This window comes from Carcharhinus amblyrhynchos, chromosome 12, assembly GCF_965287045.1.
Source record: "Carcharhinus amblyrhynchos chromosome 12, sCarAmb.v2.hapA, whole genome shotgun sequence".
Lineage (NCBI taxonomy): Eukaryota > Metazoa > Chordata > Chondrichthyes > Carcharhiniformes > Carcharhinidae > Carcharhinus > Carcharhinus amblyrhynchos.
In genome coordinates this window covers 79,787,066-79,805,599 of record NC_137335.1, presented here as the reverse complement: position 1 = coordinate 79,805,599, position 18,534 = coordinate 79,787,066, and the positions used below count along the sequence as shown (strand labels likewise).

The 18,534-nt window shown below is 42.8% G+C and overlaps 1 protein-coding gene across 1 annotated transcript in view; it reads right to left on the bottom strand.

Moving 5' to 3' along the window:
- wdr27 (WD repeat domain 27) overlaps positions 1-6,448 on the bottom strand; it is a 394,966-nt gene extending 388,518 nt beyond the window's left edge. The window contains exons 1-2 of the mRNA XM_080199853.1: positions 6,418-6,448; positions 1,760-1,952 (exon numbers count right to left, since the gene is read on the bottom strand). Coding sequence (XP_080055979.1) covers positions 1,760-1,951 — 192 coding nt within the window. The 5' untranslated portion in view covers position 1,952; positions 6,418-6,448. The remainder of the gene's footprint in view (positions 1-1,759; positions 1,953-6,417) is intronic.
- Positions 6,449-18,534: the final 12,086 nt, after the last annotated feature.

Below are 18,534 nucleotides of genomic sequence, written 5' to 3'. Positions count from 1 at the left end.
CACTCATATCCTTCAGGGAAGGAAATGTGCCGTCCTCATCCGGTCTGGCCTACATGTGACTCCAGAGCCACAGCAGCAATGTGGTTGACTCTCAACTGCCCTCCCTGGGCAACGAGGGATGGGCAATAACTACTGGGCAGCCAGTGATGCCCATGTCCCACGAATGAATAAAATAAATACATTCAGAAACAGCCTTTCCGAAGGGCATGCCCCTGTTCAGTATGAAACAAAGCGTGAGAGGAATGACGAACAAGGTGCTATTGTATTGGTGGCACTGCAGCAGGAAACCAGCTTCATGCGAAATTGTGGGCCTGGGAACATGCTCACAGGAACCGACATAAATGCTGTGAAAGCAATTCCAGGCCACCATTTTGAGTTAAAGAGTTTTGAGTTAAACAGGATGGCAGGTTTAAGTCAAGAGAAAGATTAATTTTGGACCAATTTCAGGAAGTTCTCCTTCACACAAAGAGCACTGACGTGTGGGCTGGAAAACACATGCAATTATTCTTTCAGTGATAGAGGATTGTTTTTTTTTCCTGGACGGCTGAGATTGCGTGTGATGAATGGCCTTGCTTATCCAAATCTATCTTGTGATCTTTGTATTTCCTGAATTGGAAACTACTCATCATTTTATTCAGCAGTTTTTCTGAGTGACTGTGGTACAGTGTTGCATTTTCAACACACCACCTAGCTATAACACTGGAGATGTGTGGGTCAATCACCCATTATTGAATCAGCTCAAGATTCACAGCCATTGAAATTAATTTCTACAAATGGATCATAAGTTTGCAACACCAGCTTTACACACAGGCAACAAGCTGAAAATTTATGCCTCAGTAACCAAGAAAACCCATTAAACCTTTACTATTTGGTGCCTTATTGTGCTGCCAAGACATTACGTCTAATCGCATCGCCAGTTGGAGACAGCACTTAAACAAACTGAAAGATCAGTATGAAACAAATTAGGAAACACTCAATCCAGTTTGCAGTGGATTCAAGTCCACAGCACAAAAACTGTACAGTATTTGGCATTAATTTGTGCTGCTGGTCATTCCTTCATTCCAAAAAGTGCTTTGTATTGATACTTAGAAATGGACATAAATATTGCAGCAGAGGTTTGCATCACAATAAAGCAGCCATGGCAAAAAAATGCCCAATTATTGAAAACCAGAAAAAACTGCCAAAGCTGGAGTTCAAAGTATGTAATGATACATCAGTCTTCAAACCAGGACACTCTCACAGCCATTCTGAAGGTGATGCATTGCTGTAACTGTGCTACAGTATAAAACTGATCTTTTGAATTTAAATCCAAGACATGTAAGCACAGTGGTTAGCACTGCTCCCTCACAGCGCCAGGAACACGGGTTCGATTCCAGCCTTGGGCGACTGTCTTTGTGGGATTTGCACATTCCCCCTGTCTGTGTGGGTTTCCTCCGAGTGCTCTGGTTTCCTCCCACAGACCAAAGATGTGCAGGTTAGGTAGATTAGCCATCTTAAATTGTCCCTTAGTTTCCCAAAATGTGTAGTTTAGGGGAATTAGCGAGGTAAATATATGGGGTTATAGGGATAGGGATTGGGTGGGATCCTCTGTCGGAGACGTGGTGCAGTCTTGGTGGGCCAAATGGCCTCCTTCTGCACTGTAGGGATCCTATGTTCCTAATTACATTACTGCTAATGTTAATGATATTTTTAAAACTCAACTTTAATCCAATGTCCACGAAACAATACAACACACCACCCCTCTTTGAAAAAGTGTTACCTGCAGGATAGGATTGTGGATATTCCAAACACACACATTTCGGTTGTCATGAGGAAAAGCACAATATTTCCAGCAACAAGCTAGCTGAATGTGTGACAGTGGAGAACTGGACTGAATACAGTGTTTTTCTGTAATAACTTCTTTCAAATAACCATTTTCCATACTCCGACGGATGGTGGTACTTGCCAACATTCTAAAAACAAAATGAAAAATATTATCAAACTTACAAAAATAAAAATCGGAAGGATCTTTATAAGCAAGTATCAAAATAATAGGAGTTCTGGTGACAAGCCAGATGGACTTGAAACGATAACTGTTTCCTCCCTCTATAAATGCTGCCAGACTTGCTGAGTTTTTCCAGCATTGTCTGCTTGTTTCAGCTTCCAGCATCCGCAGCATTCTGCTTATCAAATGGACAATGTCTGGGTATCCTCACTACTTTAATACAATAAGCTGACTCTGCTAACATTACTCTGAAATAAGCCACTCGAAGCTGGAAGCCAGGATGCCTCGCTGTGACTTTCTCTCCCTGCCTGCAGAGAGAAGTACAGCCATTGCTCAGGAACTTCCCTGACAGGGTAACAGATCGGAAACTCACTTCGTCGAGCATTCCATTCATAGACCCCAGTGGTTTACGGTTACCAGGGAAGTTTCTATTTATTCAACTCCCACTGACTGCTCTAATCACCTCTTGAAATCTTTTAATGGATGTTTTGTCTCTTGCACAGTAGCAAAGGTGGACAGGTATTCCCATTAATGTGCATGCCAGCCTGCAATTTACTCCCATCGATTCAACAAACAGAAAAGATGCAGGCTGCTGAGTAAAAGCAGAAGACTACAACCTCCTCCCATTTTGTAAATTTAGTTCCACATAATTCCTGATACAGGTTACAGTTCTATACAGTGAGCCACTGTTACACATTATAGTTAGAGAGAGAGCCCCTGTTACAAGTTGCAGTATTACACAGAGAGCCCCTGTTACAGGTTTCAGTGTTACAGAAGAACTGTTGTTACAGGTTACGGTATTACAGAGAAAATCCCTGATACAGGTTATAGTATACAGAGAGAGTCTCTGTTACAGGTTACAGTATTACAAAGAGAATCTCTGTTACAGGTTACTGTATTACAGAGTCCCTGTTACAGGTTCCACTACTACAGAAAGAGTCCCTGTTACAGGTTACAGTATTACAGAAGGAGTCTCTGTTACAGGTTTTAGTGTTACAGAGAGAGTCCTTGTTACAGATTACAGTATTACAGAGTCCCTGTTACAGATTATAGTATACAGAGAGAGTCCCTATTAGAGGTTCCAGTATTACAGACAGAGTCCCTGTTACACGTCACAGTATTACAGAGAAAGTCCCTTTTACAGGTTTCAGTATTATAGACAGTCCCTGTTACAGGTCACAGTATTACAGAGAAAGTCCCTTTTACAGGTTTCAGTATTATAGACAGTCCCTGTTACAGGTTACAGTATTACAGAGTCCATGTTACAGGTTTCAGTGTTACAGCGAGAGTCCCTGTTACAGGTCACAATATTACAAAGACAGTCCCTGTTATAGTATTACAGAGTCCCTATTACAGGTCACAGTATTACAGAGAGAGTCCCTGTTGCAGGTTCCAGTGTAACAGCCAGAGTCCCTATTACAGATCACAGTGTTACAGCGAGAGTCCCTATTTCAGGTTACAGTATTACAGAGTCCCTGTTACATGTTACAGTATTACAGAGAGAGTCCCTGTTACAGGCTACAGTATTACTGAATCCCTGTTACAGGTTATAGTGTTAGAGAGCCCCTGTTACAGGTTACAGTATTACAGAGAGAGTCCCTGTTACAGGTTCTAGTGCTGGACAGTCCCTGTTACAGATTACAGTATTATGGAGGGCATTCCTGTTACAGTATTAGAGAAAGTCCCTATTACAGGTTCCTGTGTTATGGAGGGTGCTCCTGTTACAGTATTACAGACAGTCCCTGTTACAGCTTCCAGTGTTATAAAGAAAGTTCCTGTTACAGCTTCCAGGATTACAGAATCAGTATTACAGAAGCCCTGTTACAGGTTCCAGTGTTACAGTCAGTATTACAGAGACTCTCTGTTACAGGTTATAGTATTACAGACAGAGAGTCCCTGTTACAGGTTACAGTGTTACAGAGTCAGTATTACAGAGAAACTGTCAATGAGAGAGCCATCAGGAGGTGCGTTAACACCAGATTCATCAGCCGCACTCACAAGACAGCCCCAAACATCACCCAAGCACAACGCAATGCCATCCACGCTCTCAAGACCAACCACAACATTGTTATCAAACCAGCAGACAAAGGAGGGGCCATCGTCATACTGAACAGAACGGATTACTGCAAAGAAGTGAACCAACAACTAAACAATGAGGAATACTACAGACAGTTACCCGCAGATCCGACCAAAGAACACACCCGTCAACTCAACACTCTGATTAAGACCTTTGATCCAGACCTTCAGAGCACCCTCCATGCTCTCATTCCACGTACTCCCTGCGTTGGACATCTCTACGGCCTCCCGAAGGTACATAAGGCAAACACACCCGGCCATCCCATTGTATCGGGCAATGGGACCCTGTGCGAGAACCTCTCCGGCTATGTCGAGGGCAAAGAACCCCCAGCTTTTGTCACAACACTACGGATTTCCTACAGAAACTCAGCACACATGGAGCAGTTGAACCAGGGACACTCCTCGTCACAATCCCCCACGATGATGGCATTGCTGCAACTGCCTCAGTACTCAATGCTGACAACTGGCAGTTTCCAGATGCAATTTTACAACTCATCCGCTTTATCCTGGACCACAATGTCTTCACCTTCAACAACCAGTTTTTCATCCAGACACACGGAACAGCCATGGGGACCAAATTCGCAACTCGATATGCCAACATCTTCATGCACAGGCTCGAACAAGACTTCTTCACCACACAGGACCTTCAACCGATGCTATACACTAGATACATCGATGACATTTTCTTCCTTTGGACTCATGGTGAACAATCACTGAAACAACTATATGATGACATCAACAAGTTCCACCCCACCATCAGACTCACCATGGACTATTCTCCGAAATCGGTTGCATTTTTGGACACACGCATCTCCATCAAGGACGGTCACCTCAGTACCTCACTGTACCGCAAGCCCACAGACAACCTCACGATGCTCCACTTCTCCAGCTTCCACCCTAAACACGTTAAAGAAGCCATCCCCTACGGACAAGTCCTCCGTATACAAAGGATCTGCTCAGATGACGAGGATTGTGACAGACACCACCAGATGCTGAAAGATTACCTCATGGGAACAGGATATGGCACTCGACTCATCGATTGACAGTTTTGACGCACCACAGCGAAAAACTGCACCAACCTCCTCAGAAGACAAACATGGGACACGGTGGACAGAGTACTCTTCGTTGTCCAGTACCTCCCCGGAGCGGAGAAGCTACGACATCTTCTCCGGGGTCTTCAACATATCATTGACGAAGACGAACATCTCACCAGGGCCATCCCCACACCCCCACTTCTTGCCTTCAAACAACCGCACAACCTCAAACAGACCATTGTTCGCAGCAAACTACCCAGCCTTTAGGAAAACAGTGACCGCAACACCACACAACCCTGCCACAGCAACCTCTGCAAGACATGCCGATCATCAACATGGATGACATCATCACACATGAGAACACCATCCACCAGGTACACGGCACATACTCTTGCAACTCGGCCAACATTGTCTACCTAATACACTGCAGGAAAGGATGTCCCAAAGCATGGTACATTGGGGAGACCATGCAGACGCTACGACAACGGACGAATGAACATCGCTCGACAATCACCAGGCAAGACTGTTCCTTTCCAGTCGGTGAACACTTCAGAGGTCACGGGCATGCGGCCTCAGACCTTCCGGTAAATGTTCTCCAAGGCGGCCTTCACAACACACGACAGCGCATAGTCGCTGAGCAGAGACTGATAGCCAAGTTCCGCACACATGAGGACCGTCTCAACCGGGACCTTGGGTTCATGTCGCACTATCTGTAACCCCCATGACATGCCTGGGTTTGCAAAACCTCACTCACTGCCCTGTCTGGAGACAACACACATTTTTTTAACCTGCGCCTAATGATCTTTCCACTCGCATTGTCTGCATCTTTAAGACTTGAACAGCAGGTTAATTGTAAAGACTTGCATTCTAATCAGTAATCTGTAAACTGCGTGTGCTGTTACACGCTCTGCCAGAACTCTCCATTCGCCTGACAAAGGGGCAAAGCCCGAAAGCTTGTGAGTTTACTATCAAATAAATTGATTGGACTTTAACCTGGTGTGGTCAGGCTTCTTAATGAGAGATTGGGAACAGGGAGTGGGGCGGGAGGGAGCGACGCACGCGCTGCTGCACGTGTCGGACCCCGCGTGCGCACGCGCGTGCCTACATGTGCGCACGTGCCGGGCCCGCGGCTGCGCTCGTGCGCTGGCGGTTGGCGCGGCACCGGCAGCGGCTCCGGGGGGAGAGGCGGAGAAGTTGCCCCGGCCCCGGCCCCGCTGCTGTCCTCCCCGTTTTCCCGCCGCCCTCCTGCCCCGGGCCTCCCGGGGCCTCCGCCGCCCTCAGCCCCGGTGCGGTTACTCAGTAACGGTGAAAATGTCGCCGTACATTCCTAGCGATCCGCCGTCTCTCTGCTGCAGCGTCTGCCACGCTCCTCGTTGTCATGGAAACAGCGCCCGGGGACGGATCACCCCCGGGTCAGAAAGTGCGAGCGACAAATTCAAAACCATTGCGAATCACAGAGACTGACACAGGCCATTCTGCCCATCCTGACAGTGACACACACTGCAGCACTGACACAGGCCACTCTGCCCATCTTGACAGCGACACACCAGCCCAAACACAGGCCACTCTTCCCATCTTGACAGTGACACACCAACCCAAACACAGGTCATTCTGCCCACCCTAACAGTGATACACTGCAGCCCAAATACAGGCCACTCTGCCCATCCTTACAGTGATGCACTGCAGCACTGATACATGCCACTCAGCCCATCCTTGCTGTGCTGGTAGCACCATTTGGCAGGACAGAACTTCCCACATGTGGCATGGTAGCACAGTGGTTAGCACCGCTGCCTGACAGTGCCAGGGACCCAGTTTCGATTCCCGGCTTGGGTCACTGTCTGTGCAGAATCTGCACGTCCTCTCTGTGTCTGCATGGGTTTCCTCCCACCATCTGAAAGAGATGCTGGTTAGCTGCAGTGATCCGAACAGGTGCTGGAGTGTGGCAACTAGGTGAATTTCATAGTAACTTCATTGCAGTGTTAATGTAAGCCTGACTTATGACTAATAATTTTACATTTTACTTTTACTTTACTTCTCCAGCCGAAATTGGAATCTTTTATCATATAGTATGTTCATGGCAATCCACGTCCACGTGCTGATCACTAAAAAATCAGGTGGTCCAACAGTAGTGTCCTCTCCTGAGCCAACCTGACCGGGATGAAGATGCTAGTCACTCAATACCAGTTCCACTGGGCGGCACATGATGCTTGTATGCCTGTCACCAGAATCTCAAAGCAACTACTCCACTCAGAGACTCCCTAGAAGACATCAGAAATACTTTGGGGATGTAAGTGGACGTAAGAAATGAAATAACTATTTCAAGCCTCCTTAGTAACTGACTATATTAGTGTTTTTCATCTATTACTAGTGAGCATTTATCATTAGCTGTATTAAACCATTAGTGAGCAATACATCATTCCATTAAAACTCCCAGAACAAATGTCACAAATAAATCCTACAGTACCAGTTTCTGTTTGGAAATAATTTCAAGAAAGAACTTCCTTTTGCTCTTCAAGTTGGAAAGCACGTCACAGTAAATGATTTGCTCCTGAAGTTATAATGTAGGACAACAAGACAGCTGATTGGCACATAGAAAGGTCTCACACACGAGAGGAATGGTAAGTTAATTTTTTTTCTTGAAGGATAGATTTTTACGAAAGTAAAATCGGATCTGAGATAGCAGACAAGATCTTAGTCTAATGTCCAATGCGACAAACGGCAACTCCAGCAGCGAGTATCAGGTAAGGTTATGGACTCAAGTGGAGTTGGTACGTGTGAACTTCGGTCTTCATGCGAATTAAAGGTGGAATTCTCCAGCCCTTCCAGTTGGCAGGATCTTCCAGTCCCACCAAGGTCGACTCCTGCCGCAGATTCTCCAATGGCAGCATGGGTGAGGAACGTAAATTGGCATCAACTTCACCGGGGCCAGAAGATCTTGACAGAGACCGCCTCTGCCACAGGAAAGCCGCGGACTTTGAGAGGTAAGAGAATTTTACCCTAGGAGAAGGAGTAGGCCACTCGCCTTCTGAGCCTGCTCTACTATTCAATAAGATAATGGCTGATCTGATTGTAGTCATAAGAACATAAGAAATAGAAGCAGGAGTAGGCCATCTCGCCCTTCGAGCCTGCCCCGCCATTCAATAAGATCATGGCTGATCTGTCGTGGCTCAGTTCCGCATTCCCGCCCTCTCCCCATAACCCTTAATCCCCTCGCTTATCAAAAACCCATCAACCCGCATCTTAAAAATATTTAGTGAGGCAGCCTCCACCACTTCAACGGGCAGAGAATTCCAGAGATTCACCACCCTTTGAGTGAAGAAGTTCCTCCTCAACTCCGTTCTAAACCGCCCCCCCCTTTATCTTGAGGCTGTGCCCCCTAGTCCTACTGTCCTTTCTGAGTGGGAAGAGTCTCTCCACCTCTATCCTATCCATCCCATTCATCATCTTATATGTCTCAATGAGATCTCCCCTCATTTTTCTAAACTCTAACAAGTACAAGCCTAGTTTATTCAGCCTCTCCTCATAGCTCAACCCCCTCAACTCCGGTATCAGCCTAGTAAACCTCCTCTGCACTCCCTCCAAGGCCAAAATATCCTAGCGTAAGTGCAGCGACCAAAACTGCACACAGTACTCCAGCTGCGGCCTCACCAATGCCCTATACAGCTGCAGCAAGACCGCCCTACTTTTATATTCAATCCCCCTCGCTATGAAGGCCAGCATCCCATTAGCCTTCCTGACCACCTGCTGCACCTGCAGGCTGGGTTTTTGCGACTCATGCACAAGGACCCCGAGGTCCCTCTGCACCGTCGCCTGCTGCAGTTTTTCGCCACGTAAATAATAGTCCTTCCTACCATTATTCCTACCAAAGTGGACCACCTTGCACTTGCCAACATTAAATTCCATTTGCCAGTTCCTGGCCCATTCGCCCAGCCTATCTAGGTCCTTCTGCAGACTCTCCACACCCTCCACGCAATTTGCCGTTCCACCAATCTTGGTGTCATCAGCAAACTCAATCCTATTATCTTGGCGACCCTGATTTCTATGATATATTGAATTGATCTTTCTCCACAGCATACCTATGTCTGTAACACTACATTCTGCACCCTTCCTTCCTTATGTACAGTATGCTTTATCTGTTTAGTGTGCAAGAAACACTCCTTTTCACTGTATACTATATATGTGACAATAATAAATCAAATTAAATCCCCTGTTAATGAAGACTCTATCTCTCTCTGCCGTAAAAATATTCAAGGACCCTTTATATATGATATAATTAATTATACAAATTATCTATTCAGAATCATAGAATCCCCACAATGCAGAAGGAAACCATTCAGCCCATCGAGTCTGCATTGACCCTCTGATAGAGTATCTTACCCAGCCCCTCTCCTGCTCCCTATTCTTTCACACATTTACCATTAGCTAATCCATCTAACCTGCCTATCTTTGGAATGTGAGAGGAAACCAGAGCACTTGGAGGAAACCCACACAGACACTGGGAGAACATGCAAACTCCGCACAGTCACCTGAGGCCAGAATTGAACACAGGCCCTTGGCGCTATAAGGCAGCAGTGCTAACCACTGTGCGTCCAAACAAGAATGCTTCCACTGAATCAACAATGACACTAATTGGTCAGAACAAAATGAGCAAAAATAAGGCGACCAATCTCTCTCTCTCTCTCATAATACAGGCATGCTTAAGTAAACCATTTTTCCCCCCAGAAAAGTGAATTTAATTTCCTTAAATGGGAAAATATGTATTTGGAAACAATATCTTCTATCAGACACCATGCACGTTAATCAATTTGCGTGCGTAAGGGAATGAGTGGGTATTATATGATGGAAAACAAAGCAAACCTGCTTTGGTTTCTGAAGTAGGAATGTACAGCATGCCATTTAAAAGGAACACTTTGAGATTACCATGAATCTCTTCAAGCTGCCAAGAACAGAATTAGTCACCAACTCATTTTTCATTCCATGTGATTTAAAAAACACTGCAACTTTTCTGAAAATTTCTAATAGATTCTATGCCAGGTTTTTGAGGATCATTAATATTCCGAGTACTGTCAGAGTGAAAGAATTCCTTTGACACCTGCATAATATATTTATGATCTCAGGATTAGGACAGACCAGATTTCAGTTTTTAGTATTGCAGAAAAAAGAGACATGCTGTCAAAGCTTTTCATCTTGCACTCATCAGAACAGAAGCAAAAATAATATGAAAGGGAACAACAATTTGTATGACCTGAGAAAAAGGTACTGTTGGTTGGCAAGCAGACTTCGATTGGTCCAGACATTGCCAGGGTGACTGCACCAGGGAAGTATTGTCCACGATACTTTTGTTTAGTCAAAAAAGGTGCAATGTCCAGACTTATTCCTTTTGCCTGCAGAGTACAGCTCCCTGCTATATGAACATATGTAGTTTCTAACAAAGGTTGATACAATTGCAAGCCACTTGATAGTCTTAACTTGCTTGTTAGTATAATTCTTAACTTACTTGAGTTGTTCAGCAAATGCTACCCAATCACAGAATAACATGTAACATTAGACATCAGGTTCCGAGTTTTCCAATTTTTTAAAATGGTCAAACAGATTTAAACCTCAACAAGATATATGTTAAACAGCATAAAATGTAACAGAAAACTGCAAATACTGAAAACATGCCAGACCTTTACATGGACCCAGAAGCCTAACTAGATTGTCTATATCAATACAGTGCCTAAGAGAGCACGGTAAAAGCTGAGTACTCTACTGAATGTGTCACCCCCTATACCTCAATGCCTCTTCACGTACAAGGTCTCATCAGAGTGGTGATGGAATAGTCACCACTCATTAGACAGGTACAAACTTAACAACACTCAAGAAGCTCAACACCATCCAGAACAGCAACTGTGAGAAATGGCATTTTGCCTGCCACTGAGACTAACTACCAGGCAACCTATAAAGGAGAAAACAAAGGCATTTAGGGTCATGAAGTAAAATTGGTTAAATTACAATTGATTCAATACAAAAAAGCATGCCTCAATTATAATAAGGGCAGCAAAATGACAAATAAAAATGTTGATTTGAATGTGGCAAGAGATGTGAAGGATAATAGCAAAAGTTTTGATTATATTAAGAGCAAAGGGATGGAGTGGGGGCACTAAAAGTAGGATCAGTGAATTCATGAATACTTTAGATAGGCTGCAGAAGTATTAAGTACCTTTATGCCTCAGGTTTTATTATGGAGGAGATGAGCATTTCACTTAATCTAGAAAGGGAACTAGAGGGTTTTGCAGAGGCAAGTAACACTTGTTCACCCATGACTAGCATTGTACCTGACTACCTATGCATCATTTAAAAAAGTAAATCTCAGGAGAAAGTAAGGTGCAATTGAAAATCCTTAGGGGAACGAGGTAGAAAATCTCAAGAGCTTTGTCGAACATCTTTTAGACATCAGGAAAGTGTGCCTGGAAACTGGAGAAAGACATTTTTTAAAAATATTTTCTTTCATGGGATATGGATGTCGCTAGCAAGCCCAGGATTTGTTGTCCATTCCTAATTGCCATTGGACCGAGTGGTTTGCTAGACAATTTCAGAAGACAGTTAAGAGTCAACCACATTACTGTGGATCTGGAATCAGTGCAATTTGGCACAAAGAAAGTTGTTGAAGGTCAGTTATCTCAATTCTAGGATTTCACTACAGGAGTTCCTCAGGATAATATCCTACATCCAACCATCTTTAGTTGCTTCATCAATGACCTTCCTTCCAAGAGAAAGTCAGAGTTGTGGATGTTTGCTGATGATTTTGCAACATTCAATGTCATTCATGGCCCCTCTGATATCAAAGCATCCATGTCCAAATGCAACACAACTTGGACAATATTCCAGGCTTCAGCTGATAAGTGTCAATGTTACTTGGCATGGTGGTACAGTAGTTAGCTTTGCTGCTTCACAGTGCTAGGGTTTAATGTTCAATTCCAGCCTCAGATGACTGTGAGGAGTTTGCACGTTCTCCCCGTGTCTGCAGGGGTTTCCTCCAGGTGCTCCGGTTTCCACCCACAGTCCAAAGATGCACAAGGTAGGTGGGTTGGTCATGCCAAATTGCCCCTTCGTGTCGGGGGACTAGCAGGATAAATGCATGAGGTAGGATTGCTGTCAATGCAGCCTCAATGGCCTCCTTCTGCACCATAAGAATTCTATGACAACCAAATGAGGACCAGTAGTGTGTGATCTGCGAAAGGGTACACAGTTGAAATATCAAAACATCATCTTTTTCTTTGCACGCTCTGACTGCCTTGCTGTGTATTTTCAGCTTTTGTTTTTTGATTTTATCATATGCATGAGGAACTGTGAGATCTAGAAACCCCATGGGGTAGAATTTGATTTTGTGTAATAATGTAAAACAGGTGACAGCGATTAACTTCAATGGAAATAAAAATGAAGAGAGCTGCAGAACAGGATACTGACTCACTATCACATGTTTTACAACATATTACACAAAGTCAACATCTATTCCTATGACTTTGTGTCTGGAAATCTTATTCTAACTCTGCAAAATTTCATAGTAAACAAAATACTCCCCAATAAAATCCTGTAATATTGCTTAGTTAATAAGTTGATAATTATAGGAGATGCAAAACTCACATGATGTTATAGTGCCTTATACATTGCTATAATTTCTCAGTATGATTTGGAATATTATATTGCAGCATGATGCAAGGAAGGCTGAAGCATTTATTCAGAAAACAGATGTCAACAATTTTCAACACTTAATCAGGAATCCTTCCATCTTGAATAGCGTTTCAGAGGATGATGTCAAAAGGAATATGACACCTTAAAAACTGACAGAAAATATAAGTTCAGTTTAAATCAACATTAGGAGCGGTGCCTCTCTCTCTGCTAAAGTATGTACAGGGTAATCACCAGTAATTGTTTCTGACTGTATTTAGTAGAGTTTCCAAAGCGTAATTAGGATAAAAATGTATTGACTTTTCCAAAGAATATTAACAGTACATCATGAGTTAAACATTGGGTAAAAACGTGTTACTTATTGTCTTTTGGAATCAGTTGTATAACACCCAATTAATATTGGGCATCAAGGGTAACAGTTAATGATGATTGCACACTTCAGCAGGCAAAGGCATATTTCTGCACTTAAAGTTTCCACATTTGAAATGGTGCAGTAAGATTAAATTTTTTTTAAATGTCAACACTGAGTATTACTTATAATGTCTCCAAGTTTGACAGATAATATATTTAATATCCTCATTACAATCTATTCAAACTGATGTTGGATTAAATACAGAATTCAGTTATTACATTTGCAACACAGTCTAAAAGATTACACGGCATGGCGGCACAGTCATTAGCACTGCTGCCTCACAGCACCAGGGACCCGGGTTTAGTTCCTGGCTTGGGTCTGTGTGGAGTCTGCATGTTCTCCCTGGATTTCCTCTGGGTGCTCCGATTTCCTCCCACAGTCCGAAAATCGTGCTGGTTAGGTGCATTGGCCACACTAAATTCACCGTCAGTGTACCCAAGCAGACAACTAGGGGATTTTCACAGTAACTTCATTGCAGTGTTAATGTAAGTCAACTTGTGACGCTAATAAAAATAAACTTTAAACATCTATAATGTAATACGTGTGCATGAAGGGATTATGTGATTCAAGTCTCCCATCCGTGTATCATTCAGTGAATACATATAAACATGTACTTCAAGGGTTTAAACACTCTGCATAGATGGCAACATCAATCTGTTTCACAGTTCTGTTTTTCCCAATTTAAGTACAAATAGCACCTCCTTAACTGATGATGACCTCTTGATGTGATTAACTTTTAACTAGCATACAAATTCCAACAGTTTTTTCATCTGGTGCATTAGCAGCTCTTTTTTAGGTTTAAATTAGGTCAATTTGAATGCACATGCATGATAGTAAAGTAAGCAATAAAGATGCCAAATTCTAAATCCTTACAGCGAAGTTGCTGACTGCAATTTAAGATGTTTCTTCTGGGGCAACATGACCAGAAAAAAAAGTGAATCCCCTTCTACAAACAATCACAATCTGACAGAATGGGTAGACAACTGACACTTAAATTTTGCCGTGTTGCGATATTTGACTGTGAATCTGTTGTATTACACAATGAGTTAACAATGAGTGTGGTAACCAGTTTCTCATCCAATAGTTACATTTCCAAGATTTATCTGTCTCCTTAATCTATGGCTTGGCAAGTTTTGGATTCTTGTGAAGCCTGTTAGCGCACATTTATGACTTGGAGTACTCCACTTTGGAAAGGAAAATAATTAACATTATCTCTCACCATTTATCACAAGTGTATCTTCTGTCAATTCCTCGTGAGTCCTTTGCAGCAACCATGTATGGGCAAGTCTGAGGTCTGGATATTCTAGCTGAAAGTGCTCAAAGACACAAACTTGCTTCACAGGAAGAGACTAGAACTAGATTAGGATTGTAAAGCGAGTAGAAAATCTCACCTCTTGAATATGTTATCTCATAATACATGAGAAAGTTCTGCACCATTGATCACAGCAGTTGACCAATTCACTGAGGCCTGTCAAACCAAAGAGATGATGGTTTCATGTCATCTAGTCTCTCTGCTCACAGAGGATCAATCTTATAACAGTGTTATCTGATAGAAATCACAGACCAGCTACAGGTGTAACTAAGCTAAAGACCATATTAGCCACATGCACCGATTTTAGCAGAAAAAGCCTTTCAAACACTCACAGAATAAAGGTAAATGCATTTCAGCTTATACATCCCTCAAACTTTGAGCATTCTGCAATAATCAAACAAGTAAAGCACTCATACTGATCAAAAACACACACACTGCTTTCCATTTTGATCGTTCATACAGAACGTTCAAACAAAAGCAAAATATCACAAGAAATTACAAAGGGTTGTGAACGTAGCCCAGTCCATCACGCAAACCAACCTCCCATCTGTTGACTCTATCTACACTTCCTGCTACCTTACAAAAGCAACCAGCATAATCAAGGACTCCAAGAACCCCAGACATTCTCTCTTCTACTTTCTTCAGCCAGGAAAAAGATACAAAAACCTGAGATCATGTACCAACCGGCTCAAGAACAGCTTCTTCCCTGCTGCCATCAGACTTTTGAACCTTGCATTAAGTTGATCTTTCTCTACACTCTAGCTATGAGTGTAACACTACATTCTGCATTCTCTCATTTCCTTCTCAAGCATACTGTTGGGTATGCTTTGTATAGCATGCAAGAAACAATACTTTTCATTGTATGCTAATATGTGTGACAATAATAAATCAAATCAAATCAAACTTCTAATGGGTAATTACTCAGCTTCTTGAGATCCTCCAAGAAGTATTGAACTCTGAATTGAAGTGGGAGACTTTGGAGGATTCTGAAATTTATTCATAATTTATGTTAAAGTTCTGACATACACTGATTGGATTTCAAAGTGTGCAAAGTATTATCAGTCTCAATGCACCTGGGAAAACACAACTGGATCAGAATAAGATTGTTATAGGACCCTGGAAAACTTTCAACAAATGGGTACTTTCAGGCTTTACTTGGTACATCTGTACATCTTTGTCTCCACTTGTTAATAAAAATGCACTTTGACAGTAATCCCATTTTTGCTGTGCGATTCAGTTTAGAACTAATTGAAAGGCCCAAAACTTGTTCACACACAAAACCAAGCATTAATCCAATAACACACATTGACAAAGAGATCTAAGGTCAAACTAAATTTCTTCTTGGCCCCTGTGGTGCGACCCTTACTCTGCTGTGTTGCCCTTAAAGGGGCAATTTTCACATAATTGTCCCTTTAAGGACAACACAGCCCCTGTCAGAATAACCCAGGGAAGTTTCACTGGGGTGCCAAATTTCATCTCCTACTGAGGCCCACAGCTAAGCCTGAGTGAGATGATCAGTTTGGACTATCATTTTAGCGGTCTCCAGGGGCCCTTTTAGAATGGCTAGTTAGGCTCAAGACCCAATAATAACAGTTGGAGCTGGTTAGGTACTTTTAAAGTGTGGGAAACCTGGGTCAAAATCCTGGAGCTTCCTCCTCAACACCTAACAGCACTGTGAGTAAACCTACAGCATATGGACCTCAGCAGTTCAAGAAGGTGGTCCATCAGGAACTTTTCAAGGGCAGTTAGGCATGGATAGTAATACTCATCTTGTCAATAAATGCTCACATCCTATGAAGAAATCAAAAACAAAATTCCCATAGCAAGCTCCCACAAATAACAATGCGATCATGACCAATTAATTTGATTTAGTGATGTTGGTTCAGGGGTAAATATTTGTCAGAGCACCAGGGACAGCTTTCCTTCTCTGTAAAATAATGCCATGGGATTCTCTACTTCCACTAATAATTGGCAGACAGAGCTTGGTTTAATATCTCATCTGAAAAATGTCACCTCTAACAATGCGGCACTGCTTCAGGGCTGCAGTGGTTATTTCAAATATTTGTGCTCAAGTCCTGGAGTGGAACTGTGAATCCACAACCTTCTGACCCAGAAGTGAAAATCATAGAATCCCTACAGTGCAGAAGGAGACCATTCAACCCACCAACTAAACCACTGCTGACAATTAAGAACATAAGAATTAGGAGCAGGAGTAGGCCATCTGGCCCCTCCAGCCTGCTGTGCCATTCAATAAGATCATGGCTGATCTTTTTGTGGACTCAGCTCCACTTACCCACCCGCTCACCATAACCCTTAATTCCTTTACTGTTCAAAAATCTATCTACCTGTGCCTTGAAAACATTCAATGAGATAGCCTCAGCTGCTTCACTGGGCAGGGAATTCCATGGATTCACAACCCTTTGGATAAAGAAGTTCCTCCTCAACTCAGTCCTAAATCTGCTCCCCCTTATTTTGAGGCTATGCCCCCTAGTTCTAGTTTCATCTGCCAGTGGAAAGAACCTCCCTGCTTCCATCTTATCTATTCTCTTAATAATCTTATATGTTTTATAAGATTCCTCCCCTCATTCTTCTGAATTTCAATGAGTGTAGTCCTCGTCTACTTAGTCTTTCCTCAGAAGCCAACCCTCTCAATTCTGGAATCAACCTAGTGAATCTCCTCCGTAACCCCTCCAGCGCCAATGCATTCTTTCTCAAGTAAGGAGACCAAAACTGTACACAGTACTGTGTGGCCTGACCAGCATCTTATACAGCTGCAACATTACCTCCCTCTTTTTAACTCCACTTCTCTAGCAATGAAGGACAAAATTCCATTTGCTTTCTTAATTACCTGTTGCACTTGCAAACCAAGTTTATGCAAATTATGCACAAGGACACCCAGATCCCTCTGCACAGCAGCATGCTGCAATTTTGTACCATTTAAGTAATAGTCCATTTTGCTGTTATTCCTACCAAAATGGATGGTCTCACATTTACCAACGTTGTATTTCCTCTGTCAGACCCTTGACCATTCAAGCTACCTTTGCAGACTTTCGGTGTCCTCTGCACACTTTGTTCTACCACTCATCTTGATGTCATCTGTGAAGCTGGACTCACCACACTCGGTCCCCAACTCCAAAACATCTATGTCACTGCTGAAGAGCGCCGCACTGTCAAAGGGTCAATACTGAGGGAACGAAGCTGTTTGAAATGTTTCAATGTGGTAAGCCACCTTATAAAAAGCATTATATATAATAGGCATTGTACCTTTTATATTTGTGCAGGGTATTAAACTCTGAATGTTTAAAGTGAACAAAGTGACATTGCACTGGATTTCATGGATCTATGTGTTATAGATTTAGGTCAAGAAACTAGGAAAGTTAAATCCAGTACCAGTAGTCTTTCGTAAGGTTGAATGCCGAAACATTTGTTTTGAATTATATTTGTAACCTTTTCCCAACTTTCATTGTTTCCTGTCAGTCTTCATTACCACTGTTCTCAATAACTATACAAGAGGGCCCTCTTCTGGTTGGTTAGAGTTTATCAAAATTGATGAAGGAAATGCTGGGACAGATACACTTTCCATTTTGGCCACAGAATTAGCAAACAAACTTGAATTAAATGAAATGAAAATCAATCACCGATTTCAGCTCTCTTGATTCAACCCCAACCCTAGTTATTAGAGGTAGCCATGATGAGGAGATGCCAGCGTTGGACAGGGTTGGGCACGGTGAGAAGTCTCACAGCACCAGGTTAAAGTCCAACAGGTTTATTTGGAATCACGAGCTTTTGGAACGGTCACTCACCTGATAAATTGACAGCACTCTGAAAGCTCATGCTACCAAATAATCCAACTGGACTTCAATCTGGTGTTGTGAGACTTCTTACTTAGTGATTAGAAGTCTGGAAGTTAGTCAAGCTCGCTGTGATGTTATATGTTCCAGTGGGTGTTTTGTCCTAGAAAGCCAAGCAGCAAAAAGATGACCAGGGTAGGTAAGTGCCATCATTTTAGCTGTTTTCAATTATTTTTAAGTTTATTTATTAATAT